General features: G+C 43.4%; 1 protein-coding gene across 1 annotated transcript in view; it reads right to left on the bottom strand.

Moving 5' to 3' along the window:
* Positions 1 to 1,081: 1,081 nt before the first annotated feature.
* Positions 1,082 to 18,383, bottom strand: part of LOC129839272 (growth factor receptor-bound protein 2-like) — a 32,480-nt gene continuing 15,178 nt past the window's right edge. The window contains exons 2-5 of the mRNA XM_055906581.1: positions 11,324 to 11,421; positions 7,326 to 7,448; positions 6,091 to 6,259; positions 1,082 to 4,546 (exon numbers count right to left, since the gene is read on the bottom strand). Of these exons, the coding sequence (XP_055762556.1) occupies positions 4,361 to 4,546; positions 6,091 to 6,259; positions 7,326 to 7,448; positions 11,324 to 11,421 (576 nt within the window). The 3' untranslated portion in view covers positions 1,082 to 4,360. The remainder of the gene's footprint in view (positions 4,547 to 6,090; positions 6,260 to 7,325; positions 7,449 to 11,323; positions 11,422 to 18,383) is intronic.

Raw genomic sequence — 18,383 nt, 5'->3', positions numbered from 1 at the left:
GATTAGACTAAGCATAGGTGATTAGTTAATGTTGAAATGTTGAAGTTGAAATGGTGCTGGAATAGTGGAGGCAGCTCCTGTTTTCTTTGCGACTTGCGGTAACTCTGTGGTTCTAAATCAATAGTTGTTTAGTAGTCTGAAAATGTTGGAAACCTTACCTTGCTGTAAGTCATGTAACGGTGTGTTACATGCAAAATGGTTTGTGGACTTCACAGGACAGATGTTGCTCTCCGGTTTTGTAACGAAACAAAGGTGTGGTTGAATGTATTCTGCCACTATGTCTTCTTACTGTCTCAGCCTTAGTTCATATTCCTTGACACTGGTAGGCCTAACAGGTTATAGAACAAACAACGCGATTATCACAACACCATTTTTATTTGTTTTTAACTGGCTTGGCTTCCCCGGTGATTTTATCCACGCAACGCTACTGGGTAGAGGGGGCCTATGGGCCCGTATTTATAAAGCGTCTCAGCGCCCACTGTCCATTTGATCATATTATCTAAAAGGCTATACTGACCCTATTCAGCAATCTTACTCTTGAGACTGTCTGGGCTGTGAGCACATATCTAGGATAAGACAACTTACACTAGTTCTAATAGTAACCATTAGTGGGTACATGTCAAACTGATCTTACATCAGGACTTGGGCATATTATCTGACTAATTATTTCACCCAGTTAATCAGCATCTTTCTCTTTTGAAACATTGCGTCACAGTGGGTGGTGTTGAGTTTAACCAAACATGACCCATGATAAGAGCCCACATCCAATCTGCTACATTGCTCCTCCATGCTCTCTGTTGTGATCTAGTGGTGAAATATTTAGTGGAGTAACCATAGAAATACAGGGCCAGTTGTTTCCCAGATGAAGCCTAGTCCTGGATTAAAAAGCATTCTCAAAATGGAGAATCTACATTGAAGAGTTTTGAATTGAATGACTAGGCTTAATCTGTGTCTGGGGTTACCGGCCCATAATGTTCTCATTTCTATGCGTAGAACTTCCTTATAAGAAAATGTGGATTGTTCTAATCTGAAACATACAGTATGCACGACAGCAAAAAGTAACCAACATCACAACAGTAGCTTCTTCATAGTGATCGTTTTATTATTCTGTTGTCGTCTATCTACGTTCAAAGGAAATCAAATGCTGTGAGACATCAGGGGACATCGTCATCTTCCAGTTTGAAAACGGAAATGTAAAAAAATAAAAATATGTTCTTAATACGTGCACATCATGAAATGACATAAAAGCAACCATGTCAGATAGACATACATACAAAGACTTTCCAGCATAATGTAAACAATCACATCGTCTTAAGTTTCAACCACTATGATACCACTCTGGAATAACGCGAGTCAGACGGCTGCAATTGAGTGAACGAGGAAATAAACCATAGAATGATACTGGTAGCAGACTGGAGACTATTGTCACCGAAGTGAAACAATAGTGAGTGCAACGCTGTGTCTTATTTAACTAGGCTTAATGAATGGCACACTTGCCGGCGACCTTCGCACTGTAATGAATGACTGACTGACCGAGGAGAGTGAAATATTGACCACGGGAGAGTGCAAGGGAACCTAGAAACAGCGTAATTAGACATCAACGTTTTGGACTGGGTCCTATTTATCAGGCCCCTTGAGAGCAGCGAAATCCACCGTCTGGTAGCGTCAACTAGCCTGGTAGAACAGACAATGCTGAACGCAGCGTTCAATCTGGTTCAACCAGGCCAAGAGTCAACCAATAGGGTACCCGTCTCAACTCTAAAACCTGCAGAAACATTGACCCTTGCAATCGCATAAGGTCTAGGGCCAGGAATTTTCCCTGAACACGTGACATGACTTGGAAATACTCCAGATCAGATGGTCAGGAAAACTTCAGGGTCATACATGTCATATGATTGGCTGAGAATTCAGACACACCTGAAGAAGTAAATACTTGTCTCGTACAGAAAATACACACACACGTCACTTGTTTATTTTTATTTTTTTACATAGTGTGACATACTGAACTTTGAATGGGGGGGAAGACGGCTTGAAACAACAGCAAGGTGACACACAGCCAGGCTACAGTTCATTGAGAAACCACGTAAGCAAGGTTTCTCGTGCCCTTGCGTTCTCAAACACCTGCAAGTCAATCGGAGTATCAGTTCATTGGAATGGCTCATTGCAGTTCATTGCAGGCTAGAAATAACATTGAAAACTTGCATGGTCCACTCCCTGCATATTCCCTCCAGACCTGCCTGTGTATTTCAGCCATTTTACTTCAAGAAGCCATAAAGCATATTCGAGTATCTTTTTCAAATCAAAGAGTGTAGATATGGAATAACAAGCAGAGTGAAGGAGAGATAATATGGAATTCCTTGCATTTGAGGTCCTCTTCAAGATTCTCAAAAGGTCCAAAGTAGAGAGTTGTGGACAGCAATAGGTAAATGACCCACCCGTTGCGCTTGTCATCCTGATCTAGTCAGTTTGTCAGCATCATTGGTCCTTTAATCTTTTTATCAAGATGGAGGATTCCATTCTGCCTCCCCCACAAGCAGACACTGACTGAAGGATAAATACTGAAGATGTTGCCCAGATCAAGCACTTTGTCCCCTTTCAGGAAATGCTAAGCTACCTTTTCTGTGACTTCTTTTCGCCCGCTGTCAAAAATGTCCCCCTTTAAACACAACCAAAACGGCAGACAATGTGTTCGCATCTAATCTCATAGAATTCCAAAAGCCCTTTTGATACGTCCCATAATCAGACAAAACAAGATTTTGTCATATGCATGTCATTCTGTTGAAAACATAGAACCACACTGCACATTTACATAAAACCATTTAGTAATTTCTCAAGGGAAACACTACATAACAATACCCTCTGGCACAAAGCATTATGTTTCTCTTTCATCGTATTATCATACTTGAAAGTGAGACAAGAGACTGCGAAGCTGAGATGGGTTTAGAGATTCAGACTGGGGTTTCCATAAGGTATCCCCTAACCAATGGCCGGCATGTGTGGAGAATGGAGACAATGTATTGGTCACCATATCTCTGCCATCTGCTGCTTAAAAAGCGCTCATTGGTCAACCTGGAGAGACAAACACCAGAGATGGAAAAGGCACTACCCAACTTCCACAAGCGCAGGGTGAAATCAGTGAGTGTAGCACTATTCAATACCTTCTTTCATACAACTAATGATTATAAGGATACTGCCGTTTCAACCCAGTCAACCACTACCAATCTCCATAAAGAACCCGTACAACCCAATTTAGCTACATTTAGGTCATATTGAATCAGCCCCATCATCAATTAAGTCTATTGATTGCGGGTGGACATAAAACTCTATACCATTGTCTCTGATTTTATTGAGAAAGATGGATACGTTTACGAATGCAGAAAGCGCCTACATGTCTAAACGGGTAAAAAAAGGACACAAATTCTTCCAGCTGATAGCCGCGCTTCCGCTTTCATACCAGAACAAAGTAGAATCCTTCTCCAAATTAGATTTCCATCTTAAATATTATTCCTATATTGAATAACTCCCGATCACATGAAAACCATTTAGCTTTTTGTCTCAGAGACTCTGTGCATGATCTGGGTCACATTAATTAGTGCACAGTTTCAAAACGTAACAAAACGTTTTGCTACGAAAAACTAAAATTAGTGTTTCTTATTCAGTTCAGGTAGTTCCTCCCTGTTTGGATCTGTTTCCTTCCATTTGGTACCAAATGAATATGATCCTAGAAAATGACAATATGTAGGCCTACAAATAGGGAAGAAATCAAGTAAATGAATGGGGGGAAAAAACCACACTAAAACAGGCTCAAACTACAAATATTTATAGATATACATACACATCGATAACAATAGATTTTCTCTCCAGTCCATGGTCCTTCTCTGTGAGCCCAAAGCTGGGTTGATATGAATAACACACTAGACTAGAGTCTTTGGTCTCTGACATCTTCTTCATTGTCTTTGTCTAATAGACTGAAACATAGAATGGTGATGTCATGCATAAAGAAAGAAAACAAAGAACGTATAAGAAGGGAGGCCGTAGCCGGAGTCGAACTATAGCCGGATCCCTTGTTTGTTTTTTTTACGTCAACTTAGGTTCCTTTGCAATGCTTCTCTGTTCCGTGTGTCTCCCTCATTGCATCAAAGAATCCACAGAGTCAACTGTAGAGTCTGAGTAATGAAATCTGCCTCTCGCTCTGTCTTTGCAGGGATTTTGCTCCACTTCCCATTCCTCATTTAGGTGTGTGTTTCTGAAGTGTCCCTCAAAGTTCTGAGGGGGTGTAAATGTGCCAATGGGGGACGAGGGGGGCCATGTCATTATTCATTTAGCCAGTCAAATGTTTTGGTTGACGGGTGTGACATGATCACATGCTTTGGTTGACTGGCGTGACGTAGTTGCGCGGGAACATGCCCGTCTGGCCGTGGCAAGCGCCTTTCCACCAGTTGGGGTCGGAGTTGTCCAGGACCTGGATGAAGTCGCCGCGTCGGAAGCCCAGCTCGCCGTCCTCCTGAGGGTCAAAGTCAAACAGCGCCTGCACGTACGTCGAATGCTGGAGAGACGAGAGGAGAAACACATGGGTTAGAATACGTGATGAGGGAAGTCGGGCAGGTTAGCCAAGACACAGTCCTGGATCATGTTCATTAGGGCACGCAACATGTTTTAAAACGCTTTGCAATGGAATAGGAAATTAGTGTTTCGTATTGGTCTGTGTAGTAGACCCTCTGTTAAAGTCAGTTTTCTTCTGTTTGGTGCCTAATGAACATGACCCTGTTTTCCAACTACCAATTGGATTGTACTTCTACTTGTATATTTGTCTCATAACCAACATGGACACCATAGTGAATTAAGCTATTTGTCTGCAAAATTGCTTAGTGAACTGTAGTTCACTGGTAATCGGTTAAGCTGTGTTTTTGCATGATTGCTTAGATGAGATTATGTGATGCAATCTCATTAAATGATTGTCGGAGATGAGGATTTCCCTGGTATTCCGTATGATGTGCAGCGCTGTGTGTACATACATTACCTTCAGAAAGTATTCACGTCCCTTGACTTATTCCACATTGTGTTACAGCCTGAATTTAAAATACATTGAATTGAGTTTTTTTTGTCCACACAATACCCCATACTGTTAAAGTGGAATTGTTTTTGGACATTTTTACAAATTAATAAAAAAAATTAAAAGCTAAAATGTCTTGAGTCAATAAGTATTCAACCTCTTTGTTATGGCAAGCCTAAATAAGTCCAGGAGTAAACATTTGCTTAACAAGTCACATGTACTCACTCTGGGTGCAATAATAGTGTTTTGTTTTAGGACTAGGTCCCTCAGTCAAGTAGTGAATTTCAAACCCAGATTCAACCACCAAGACCGGGGAGGTTTTCCTATGCCTCGCAAAGGGTATCTATTGGAAGATTGGCCAATAAAGTTTTTACTTAAATCTACGACAAAACCTGAAAATGGTTGTCTAGCAATGACCAACCACCACCAAGATCTTGAAGAATTTTTAAAATAATAATTGGCAAATGTTGCACAATCCAGGTGTGGAAAGCTCTTTAGAGACTTACCCAGAAAGACTCACAGCTGTAATCGCTGCCAAAAGTGCTTCTACAAAGTATTGACTCAGGGGTGTGAATACCTATGTAAATGAGATATTTCTGCACTTCATTTTGAACACATTTGCAAACATTTCTAAAAACATGTTTTCGCTTTGTCAAGATGGGGTATTGTGTGTAGACGGGTGAGGATTTAAAAAAATGTAATACACTTTTTAATTCAGGCTCTAACAACAAAATGTGGAATAAGTCAACGGGTGTGAGTACTTTCTGAAGGCGCTGTACGTGTGTGTACGTACATGTATTTGTGTGTGTGTATTGGGGAGAAGGACGAGGATGAGAAGAAGTAGAAGAGGAAAAAGATGAAGAAGCAGAAGAGGGAGATAAGGACAGAATAAACAGAATATTTGTGGTCATTGATAAGGTAAAGGGAGGAGTGATTTAGGAGTAAAGCGGCTTTTCGAAAGTAATAAAAAAGGGAAAACGGATATGATCGATGAGGGTCCCCTGTGTGTGTGTCCCTGTGTGTGTGTCCCTCTTCACCTGTGAGACCTGCTCGATGTCCCTGAGGAAGATGGGCTGGTTGCGGGACACAGAGGTGGAACGGTGGTAGTCCACCAGGGAGTTGAGAGAGTTGAACTTGACCACCCACAGGAAGTACTTCCCAGCCCCGTCACGCAGGACCTTGAAGTGCTGCACGTCATTACCAAACCTGTGGAGAGGTAGCATAGATCTAGAAGTGATTGGTTAAGTTTAAACAAGGTGACCATCCTACTACTTCCATCAGTCCGACCGTTTCAGATCTGTGATGACCAAACCTGTGGCGGAGGAGGAAGAAGGGGGAGATAAGTATAGAATAATACAGAAAGTGAGTGATGACATTTACCGTAGTAACCATCTGAGAACAGCAGTCAAAACACTGTTAAGTCTACATCACGTGGGCAATCGTTTCATAACCATCTGTGTCAGTGCTTTCATGAATGATTTAAGCCCAGATGGCCCAGTTTCCTTCTCCCCGTGTGATACCATGAGTTTGGGATTTTGCCACAGAAGATATACTTCATTAGATTGCATTAGACAGGGACAGTTCTTTGGTACACAGCTGTGATACTAGGACAGTGCAAACGTAGCAGTAGCGACAAGAATAATATTCTATCACCTACTGTAAGTGCTGAACTGGAGTCTGTGTCCACAATGGCACCCTATTCTCTATACAGTGTACAACTTTTGGCCTGGACAAAGGGAATAAGGTTCCATTTCTCTCACACACACACACACATACACACACTTACTTACTGCAGACACAGCCTGGGACTAGGGAAAGTGCCAGCTTGCAAAGCTTTGATAACAGACAGCAGCGCCCACACCGGAGCTATCTGACAGAGACCAAAGTGCTTTAGTAGCAGATAACTGTTGGTTAGCCCCAGGTGAGTCAGAGATGACACAGCCAATTAACTTGATATGGATCTGTAGATCTGCACAGCGACTTTACATAAAGACTAGAGCGGGAACAGGGTGGCCAGTCACCGACTTAGAACAGTCAGCACTTCCCAGGTCAAGCTGGCTAGACGCCACCCTCGCAAACCAAGATGGGAGCTGTGCTTGAGAAAGAAAGCACTTAGCAGAGTTAGAAAAATAAAATAAACGAAGGACTGATATTGGAGAACAGTGAATTTTTTTAAGTAATAAAAAAGGGAAAACGGATATGATCGGTCGATGAGTTATACAATGATTGAACTGAAATTAAATAAAACTGAGTGTGCGTGCGTTTGACATACTTGACAGAGAGGGAGAAGTCTCCCGGCGCGCTCTCCGACTCTCGGATGAGGAAGGCCCCATCGTGTCTCTGTTTGTTCAGCATCTCCTCTGCCTTCGCCCGGGGGATCTTACCATAGAACCACCTGGGACACAACAAATAAGAACAAAACACTTTAATAACTCATTAAAAATGATATAAAAACAAGTTGTAAGTAACAGTGACAAGTGCTGTTTTACTGTAAATGAAGAAAAAAAATAGTGCTGGCAAAACTGGTTGAAATGACATTGTTTCAACCAGCCCTACCAAGCTGGGTGGTTTTTCCCTTCTTCATTTGCAGGAAAAGCAGCACTTATCAAAATTTGATTGTGGTGTGGTTGTGACGGTCAACGCTATCTAGCTACCCTTTTGAGTAACCTCAAAGCGTAGGGTCATAGGCGTGACTCAATGTCATGGAAACATGGCCTTAAGCAGAGCTTGACCTCAAACTTGACCCCTGTTATTGACAGTTGTAGTGGTTGTTGTGTCTGTGGGGGAGGAGTGAGTGAAGTGCATAGCGACCAATAACACTACTAAACAATGATGTCAAAATCAGAATATCACATCTATTGTGCATGCCAAATAGAATGAAATCAACGCAGTAAGTGAGCACCGGTGGGCCATTTAATTTGGTCTTTTTGCATTTGTCCTAGTAGGTTGTAATTACAGGGAGGTTCCTGGTCTGATAAAAAAAAAAAAAAAAGAAACTGGTGGAGCCTTGGGCAGAGACAATGACAACTGTGTGCTGCCATGCCAACCGCACCTGCTACCTACTCCTCTGGCTCTGACTGGTGCCCAATACCAGCGGTCAGTCACCAACCCCCACGGATACTCCATACAGAGTGTGTGTGTCACTGTGTGTGTGTGCGTGTTTGCGCATGGGGGTAGTGTGTGATGGTGTGGGACCTCCCTTTCCTTCTGTGACTCGTCAGGTGTGGAATTTTACTGTCTAGATAAAGGTGTTGTCACAATGTGCCAACAAAGGTGTTGCAACACACAATGTGTGCCTCTATCTCCAGTGAAAGCATACACACCCTGAGGTTTATCTATATAGCTTAATTTAGCCATATAGCTTAGCCTTACCATATACTGTAGCTTATTTTAGCGATAGCATACCTTCTGCTTAGCCAATAGCCACAGCCTCTGCAGTAGATCATGTCAGTGCAGGTGAGTGCTAGCGCTAAGCCGCTTAGCTTGTTCGTTTGTGAGCTCAGACAACATGACAAAGCCAGAGGACCTGATCAACACCAGCTATTCCTCATGAGGGAATGATAATCCAGCCAGGTTTCACATACAGTATCATCATCAGGGCAGAGTCCTCAAACAGTGTCACAAGCCGATAGTCACATACCCACTGGCTAATTTTGCCTGCTGGGTAAAGATGACAGATACGAGTAGAACAAGTTATCAGTCCATTATATGTGTACACACACATTGACCTCTGGGCCATTGGTTTCAACCCACAAGCCTTTAGCATTTAGCAATGCTATTCTTTGTGCCTGGTGTTCAGACGCAAACAAGCTTAGGGATGACAGAACTCCAACCCCCTCATCCACAGTGCTCTGATCTCCCTGAGGTAACACCCTGAGGTAACAGTAACACTGTGTGTAGAGAGATAATGTGGATATCCTCCTATTATCCTGGTCCTTCCTGCTTTGCGGTGGAGTGCTGCTCTTTGATGTGGTCACACTGACATCCACGGCTACCAGGCTTCCATAAGGGAGTCAAAGCCCTTTACACTATCGAGCTGAACCAAACCATACTGTTGTGACTTGGCTATCTTCTCTTCACATGATCCTTTCCAGCATGGTAACAGCAACCATGGTGGATGTAACCAGGCCAAGGCCAGCCCAATAGTGAAGTGAGTACTGTTTTTTTTCATATCCAGCCCCACCATCTGCCTGCCTGCTATCCTGGACCCTCCTCCACCAGCTGCTCCTCTATCGAGCAGGTGATTCCCTCCCTCCTGTATTTAGGCCCAGCTGACCAATCAGTCATAGGATCCTTAAAGCTAATGGACAGTCTCTTCCTGACTGCTATAATAGGGCTCTCTGTATCTGATTGGTTGCGGTGTGAGAGCCCTCACAGCCCTGAGAGCAGGTGGCGGTGGTGGGGAAGGCGTTCTCACACAGCTGACAACTATACAGGACAAAGCCCCTCTTTGCTACTGTGTGCGTCTGTAGAATATAAAGTACAGTCCATCTCAGAATAGGATCCATTTAGTGACCTTTAAGTTTATGTAGAAAGGGCAAATGTAGGACAGTTACAGTACAATCCATCTCCTATCTGACAGTTACACAAAAGCCCTGTTGCTCAGCTGAAGTCATATTCTTTACAAAATATAGCCTGTTAAAAACGGTGCCCCATATTGAAACAATAGGGCCTACAGTGCATTCGGAAAGTATTCAGACCCATTCACCTTTTCCACATTTTGTTACATTGCAGCCTTATTCTAAAATTCATCATCAATCTACACACATTACCCCATAATGACAAACCGAAAATAGTAAACATTTGTTTTTGCAAATGTATTAAAAATAAAAAACAGAAATACCTTATTTACATAAGTATAAAGACCCTTTGCTGTGAGACTCAAAATTGAGCTCAGGTGCATCCTGTATCCATTGATCATCCTTGGAGATGTTTCTACAACATGATTAGAGTCCGCCTGTAGTAAATTAAATTGATTGGACATGATTTTGAAAAGGCACACCTGTCTATATAAGTTGACAGTGCATGTCAGAGCAAAAACCAAGCCATGAAGTCAAAGGAATTGGGAAGGGTACCAAAAAATGTCTGCAGCATTGAAGGTCCCCAACAACACAGTGTCCTCCATTATTCTTAAATGGAAGAAGTTTGGAACCACCAAGACTCTTCCTAGAGCTGGCCGTCCAGCCAAACTGAGCAATTGGGGGAGAAGGGCCTTGGTCAGGGAGGTGACCAAGAATCCGATGGTCACTCTGACAGAGCTCTAGAATTCCTCTGTGGAGATGGGAGAACCTTCCAGAAGGACAACCATCTCTGCAGCACTCCAATCAGCTGTGCAGCGACATTCCCCATCCAACCCGACCGAGCTCTGCAGAGCAGAATGGAAGAAACTCCCCAAATACAGGTGTGCCAAGCTTGTAGCGTCATACCCAAGAAGACTCGAGGCTGTAATCGCTGCCAAAAAGGTGCTTCAACAAAGTATTGAGTAAAAGGTCTGAATACTTATGATAGATTTTTTTTCTATATACATTTGCCAAAATTTCTAAAAAACAATTTTTGTTTTTCATTATGGGGTATTGTGTGTAGATTGAGTGAGTGAAAAAAAACGATTTAATCAATTTTAGAATAAGGCTGTAATGTAACAAAATGTGGAAAAAGTCAAGGAGTCTGAATACTTTCCCAATGCACTGTATGTTAAGTAGAGGGTATGTAGAAAGATCTAGAGGCTACATTGGGCCAGAGGGCGATTGTGGGGGAAAACCTAATAGGTCTGACGCAGCAGAAACAGACTCTGGAATCAGGACTGACGACGCCACATGAGGGATTCTGAGTTGCCAAACCGACAACCCTGCGATCACATGGAACTCAGAGGCCTATAACCCACAAATCAGATCTAGAAAGCAGGGTCGCTTCCAGGCTAGCTTCCAGACCACAGCAGCAACATGAGATCTTTATCCCCCTTATCTTCAGACCAGAGGAGCATTTATCCTAGCCACAGGAGTTCGCTAGACTCTGGTTCCAGTGTCTTCTGAATGGTTCTAACCATGGGAACTAGAGAAGTAAAACTGTCTATAAAGTTACCTTTCTTCTGATATTTAGCACAAATAAATGCCCTTTGGAAAAAACACATTTGACAAACTAGTACTGGAGCCAACATTAGAACCTCACGTTTGATACCCCCATTTTGAGCTCCAGGTTAAACATGAAGTCATTTGGGGGAGGTGAACGCTGCCATTTTGGCTCTCAAGTTTTCGAAGGCTGGCTCATACTTACGGGTGTCCCTTCATTTCGATGTAGTTCTTGGGGATGAAGCCTTCCTTCCCATTCAGCTCTGCCTTGTACCAGTTCTGGTCGCATTCTTCATTCAAAACCTGAAGACATAAAACAAAGGGAAGAGAGCTGGGTTAAAGAGTCACAAATGGTTATAAGCATGGTCGTGACAAACATTAAGACCACACTATAAAAACCCACTGACAGAGTGGGTACATGAAAGCCAACATAATGGTGTGGAAACCATTGGATGAGCTAACAACAAATATTTAAGGAAATATCATGCAGATCCTCTATATTCATGTATTGCCATGTACATACACTGAGTGAACAAAACATTAGGAACTGCTCTTTCCATGATAGCTTTCAGCTGGATTCACCTGGTCAGTCTATGACCCCTGATTGATGTCACTTGTTAAATCCATTTCAAAAGCAGTGTAAATGAAGGGGAGGAGACAAAGCTTAAAAATCCTTCTTTAACCTAAGACATGAATTGTGTAAGACAAAAGTGCAACTGAACAGGGTATGGTAGTAGGTGCCAGGTGCACCGGATTGAGCGTGTCAAGAATTGCAACGCTGCTGGGTTTATCACACTCAACAGTTTCCCGTGTGTATCAAGAATGGTCCACCACCCAAAGGACATCCAGCCAACTTGACAACTGTGGGAAGCATTGGAGTCAACATGGGCCAGCATCCCTGTGGAAGGCTTTCGACACCTTGTAGAGTCCATGGCGTGACAAATTGAAGCTGTTCTGGGCAAATGGGTTTTGCAACTCAATACTGGGAAGGTGCCCCTAATGTTGTCCACAGTGCATTTCCCCCATATGCTCCCAGACAAAAAGCAGAACATTGCAATGTAGGAGAATACTGCTTAAAATACACCATTCATCCCATAACTGCCATGTACCGTACTAGAGGTTGACCGATTATGATTTTTCAACGCCTATACCGATTATTGGAGGACCAAAAAAGGCCGATACCGATTAAAAAAAATCGGCCGATTTTTAAATATTTTTATATGTAATAATGACAATTACAACAATACTGAATGAACACTTATTTTAACTTCATGTTCAATTTGGTTTAAATAATGCAAAAACAAAGTGTTGGATAAGAAAGTAAAAGTGCAACATGTGCCATGTAAAAAAGCTAACGTTTAAGTTCCTTGCTCAGAACATGAGAACATATGAAAGCTGGTGGTTCCTTTTAACATGAGTCTTCAATATTCCCAGGTAAGAAGTTTTAGGTTGTAGTTATTATAGGACTATTTCTCTCGATTTGTACTTCATATACCTTTGACTATTGGATGTTCTTATAGGCACTTTAGTATTGCCAGTGTAGCAGTATAGCTTCCGTCCCTCTCCTCGCTCCTACCTGGGCTCGAACGAGGAACACATCGACAACAGCCACCCTCGAAGCAGCGTTACCCATGCAGAGCAAGGGGAACAACTACTCCAAGTCTCAGAGCGAGTGACGTTTGAAACGCTATTAGCACGCACCCCGCTAACTAGCTAACCATTTCACATCGGTTACACCAGCCGAATCTCGGGAGTTGATAGGCTTTTAGTCATAAACAGCGCAATGCTTGAAGCACAGTGAAGAGCTGCTGGCAAAACGCACGAAAGTGCTGTTTGAATGAATGCTTACGAGCCTGCTGCTGCCTACCATCGCTCAGTCAGACTGCTCTATCAAATAATAGACTTAATTATAACATAATAACACACAAATACGAGCCTTTGGTCATTAATATGGTCGAATCCGGAAACTATCATTTCGAAAACAAAACGTTTATTATTATCGCATATACCCTGACTCTGCGTGCAATGAACGCAAGAGAAGTGACACAATTTCACCTGGTTAATATTGCCTGCTAACATGTATTTCTTTTAGCTAAATATGCAGGTTTAAAAATATATACTTCTGTGTATTGATTTTAAGAAAGGCATTGATGTTTATTGTTAGGTACACATTGGAGCAACAGTCATTTTCCCGCGAATGCGCACTGCATCGATTATATGCAACGCAGGACACGCTAGATAAACTAGCAATATCATCAACCATGTGTAGTTATAACTAGTGATTGTGATTGATTGATTGTTTTTTATAAGACAAGTTTAATGCTAGCTAGCAACTTACCGTGGCTTCTTACTGCATTCGCGTAACAGGCAGGCTCCTCGTGGAGTGCAATGAGAGGCAGGTGGTTAGAGCGTTGGACTAGTTAACCGTAAGGTTACAAGATCGAATCCCCTAGCTGACAAGGTAAAAATCTGTCGTCCTGCCCCTGAACAAGGCAGTTAACCCACCGTTCTAGGCCGTCATTGAAAATAAGAACGTGTTCTCAACTGACATGCCTAGTTAAATAAAGGTGTTAAGAAATACGGTGTACGGTGTCCAAAAATACCGATTTCTGATTTTCATGTTTCCATAACATCGGCCCTTCTGATTAATCGGTTGACCACTATACCGTACACATTTCCCCCCTAACCTCCCATATGTCCATTCACAAAGTCTAGCAAGGTGAAAGGATATTCCAGACAGACTGCCCCAATGTGTCCTAGTCCGGGTCAGTCAACCTGACCGTGATCATCTGGAGGCTCGACAGTGGGACCTGACCAGACTGCCACCACACCACCAGACCCCCTCCTGTCCCCACAGAGAGACCATCTGTCACAACCACTCCGGCCACAGATCCATCAGCATCGATGGCTGACACAAACACTCTGTAACCGGACCAGAGAGCTCTCAAAGACAACGACCAAAAACTGTGGAGTTAAATGGGTTTTAGGGTTGGATGGAAGAGGATTCCGGTTGATAGAACATGAATTGGATTTTAGGTGTGAGAAGTAGTAGTATGAGTCTTGGTGGAATTGCTCTTTCTGGGTGAGTTTGATTGAGTGAAAAATTGCTTGTTGGTCTATAAAGGCAACTTCTACCTAGACAAATTATTTCAAATATATGACCTTACACCTCCACTCTTTATTACACTGTCCCTGTCTGATGCCAAACCAACTCAGCATGGGACTGCATTGTCTCCCACAAGCAAGACCATCATACAGAACACTGATGTGACTGGGGCCTGCATCGTCTCCCACAGTGTCTCCACACTACGGTGGATGACCCAGTCATCTTAGTGGAGAGAAATGGCCAAGCTCAGTCTCTTAGCCTTCGCTGGTCTCAGTAAACACCCATTAATCTTAGCTTTCTCTCGCGGTCTCTGCCATGGGGCTATGGCGCCACTCTTACCAGGCCACAAGTGAAATGGCCTGCCACTGTAAACAGAAGACAGGAAACAATGTGCACCAAGCAGGAAACAAAAAGACATGGGTTATATTTTAGGCTTCCTAATGTAAATAATAGTGGGTTAGAAAACGTATAGGCAGTTGTGACGTCACATACGGGCCAATTTTAACCGTGCTTGTGATTCCTAAAATGCTTTCTGTTGTACCATGACCTTCCCCAACTCTACTTCTGAGCAATTTGACGATAACAGAATGAGGCTGAGAGTCAGATGTTTCACTTTAAAATGCACGTCAAACAAAAAACAATGATTGCAAAGTGAAACCATACAACTCTACGCACAAGGACGACTTCTAACAGTTTCTACTGAAAATGTTACAAAAACACATTTACTTGGCCTGTGCAGATGCAGTTTGGTAACAGAATTACGGTTTGTGCTGTTTGTTCCATCATTGTGTCAAACTTTTAATCTGCACTGTTCTTTAAGTAAATGGGTTTTTGTAAAATGTTCTGTGGAAATTGTTAAGTCATCCCTGTGAAAAAAAGTTGACTGCTTTTGTTTAACATACATTTTAAAGTGAAACATTGGGAGTCTCAGCATCATTCCGTTACCGTGGAATTGCCCCACTGTTTACCATAGATATTTGTTCCAAAAATAACTATAACAAGGAACCAGTGTTGTACTAGCTGACCTCCTTTTCCTGTGGAGAGAAATCTGAATATGCAAAATCTGCCCCAATTTCTGTTCTATTGAATTCAAATCCCCCATTGGCAAAGATGAGGGGTTTAAGACTGATAAGCAAGCATACCCCCCCCCCACACACACAGAGAGAGAAAGTGACAGATGAGGGGGTGGATACCCTTATTTGTTCTGAGGGATGCTGGTGTATGTCTACTGCTGGCCTCTGACTGCTTCCCAATCTGCCAATCACACAGTCAGCACCTCCCATAGCACGACCAGCGCAGTGTGTTTGGCCCATGCCTCTTTCTAACACTGGCCGGCTGTCCCTCACACACGGTAATAAATACTCACGCAGTTTGAGAACGCAGGAGATAAACATACACAGAGAGAGAGGGGAGAGATTGTCACACTGTGTCTGTCTCCCCCCCCCCCCCCCAGACACACACGCCCAGCTGCTCAGTACTGGTGACTCACCCAGTCTGTACCCTGGGGGCTGTGTTGGCCTGAGCATTATTCTAAAGTGATAGCTACTGCTAGTGATGAAGAGAGGCGCGGTGCTGTAACCTTGTGAAGAGTCAGAGCCAATCCAGTCCTGACAGACATGTAGGGCCTCTAGTATGACTGAATACTGCGCATACATGAATCTCTGAGGGAGAGGATGAGCTAATGTGTGTGTGCGTGGGTGAGTACATCCATGTCTGTGTGGAAATGTGCAACAGTGTGTCTCTGCGTGTGTGTCTCTGCGTGTGTGTGCACTGGAGGGAAGGAAATGAGGGATATAATGACAGTCCTCTCCCTCCCATGAGCGAGGCAGGAGCTCCGGCTGCTGATAAAACTAATTACACCAATGCTAGGAAACAAGGAGCTAGTGCTCTGACGGAGAGAGAGAACGTAGCGGGAGAAGAAGACACACGTACACAGAAGTAGAGGCTGCGTCCTATATGTGAGTGTGTGTGGTATGGGGGTCATAACAGGTGGAACAACAGAAGGGTACTGGACTCTATACTGGAAGCAATGTGGACACTCTCCACCTTGCTTGCTGACTAGTAAGAACTAGGCACCCCCTTCACATTAACCCTTCCAACACAATCATAAGAGTAAGACGTAAGAGAGAGTTTCTCTTAAAACACATCTAATCCATGGTTTGGAAGGATATAACTTTGTTATCCCATTGTTTTGAATTCCTATAAAGACTTTAGTTTTTCATAACATGCTCTCAAAGGCAACGTGGCCATGCATTTGGCACTACAGCAAAGTGAATGAGCCAGGGATTTGTGAAAGCCAAATAAAGACAAGCGCACTTCAAAGAATGAGAAACAAAACAGACTAGTAAAACCCATCCGACACGGCAATGAAGTCCGTTTCAGTCAATGTCTTTTTTCTGGCTACCATTAACAGTACATTTTGTTGTACAGTACATCGTTTCATCAGTGGCTGTCTAATTCAGTTTGGACTTCCCATAACAGAGACCGGTAATGGGTTTTAAAGCTGGAAAAACATAAAACTGTCTGTCGACTTCATGAAATGAGACCACACCACTCACTGCTATAATACCATCTGCTAATTTGATCGTATCAGGCCTAGGGACAGAAACAGAGGTAACCTAGCTGTCACAATAGGCTGACTGGCTGGGGCAATGACATGCACACACCTCTGTCTCTCCTAGCTCTTTCTTCCTGTCGCACACAATGATGCATTCTCTCTCTCTGTCTCCACCCTTCTTGATACCCCTCTGTGTCCTGCTTCGTCGCAATCTCTCCCTTTTCTCTCTGTACTACCTCTCCATCTCTCCCCCCCCCATTCTGTCTCCACTTCTCTGTATATTCTATACAGAAGCACAATGGCACTATGATATGTATAGGCTATGTCATCAGCAACCACCGTGCTAACGGAGGGTGAGGCTATAAGTGCCTGCTTCCCATTCAGCAGGCAGAACCATAGTGGCTGTAGTGAATATATGATATATCTCAGTATGGTAATTGCCTCAGTGTTACTGGTCGTGGCTGAGGCACAGTCCTCTGGATGGATCTCGTTGCCTTGTTGTAAACCTCTGTAAGGGCGTTGATGCGGTTACATTTACAAGATCAGGCCCCGGAGTAATCTCCTTCACAGCTGCCACACACACCATCATGATCATCCCAAATCCTCATTCTGCCATCTCCTAAACCAGACGTGATAAGTCTTGTGATGGCCCCATTACTGCTGCAGCCGCTGTGCCCTGAGGAACCAAGTGTTACAGTTTGTGTGAGAAGAACCACTGTGGGTTTTCAGGAGGAACGGACACCATATAGGGCTGTACGTGACATGAGATAGTGACCTGGGAGGAAGGTCCCAGTTAACACGCTTCACCATGGGAGTGGAACACGCCTGTCAATGGCTGTGGGTGGCAAAATAACATGCATGCATGGACGCATACTAACTAACACACAGAGACAAACACACACCCACAGGCATGCACACGCATGGCATACTCTTTCTCACACACCACACCTTGCATGCCTATCCACATCTAAATATAGGACGCCAATGCTACTGCACCATGTTCTCGCATACTTAAATAAAGTAAGGTCTCATACAAGAGCATGATGAACGAGGACTAAAAGGAAGAGAAGGATGGAGAGAAAGGGGGGGGGGGGTGGAAGAGGAGAGGGAGGTGGAAGAGAGGGGTATTTTGCCACTGCAGAGAGGATTGGGAAGGAATCAAACTGCAGGATTATAACCAGGGATGTGAATTCAATCGGGGCAACAACTCAGCAGACACCATGCTCTTAAATCTAAAGCATATCCACAGGGGGTTCCTCTCCTCTACTCCGACAAGAGAGACTTCTGTGTGGTGTTTGAGTGGGGGGGGGGGTGTGTGTGTGTGTGTATGTATATATGTGTTTCAGTGCATGTGTGCGAGCCTGTTCTGTATCCACAACCAGCCAGGGAACAAGGCATTCAGGGTGAATACTGTTTTCTGGTGCGTCATGAATATACATGAGATGGTAGACGAGAAGGAAGGAGAGAAAAATTGAGCATAATGAAAGAGACACAGAGAGAGAAATTCAGAGAGAGAAATACAGAGAGAAACACGCACACACTACACAGGAGGTAAGCTTATCTTTCTCCCAGAGCGATAAACATCCAAGGTGTCCGTGGAGG

Source organism: Salvelinus fontinalis, chromosome 40 (assembly GCF_029448725.1).
Source record: "Salvelinus fontinalis isolate EN_2023a chromosome 40, ASM2944872v1, whole genome shotgun sequence".
NCBI classification, from domain to species: domain Eukaryota; kingdom Metazoa; phylum Chordata; class Actinopteri; order Salmoniformes; family Salmonidae; genus Salvelinus; species Salvelinus fontinalis.
The sequence above is the reverse complement of the archived record's forward strand: the minus strand, read 5'-3'. Positions and strand labels throughout refer to the sequence as shown.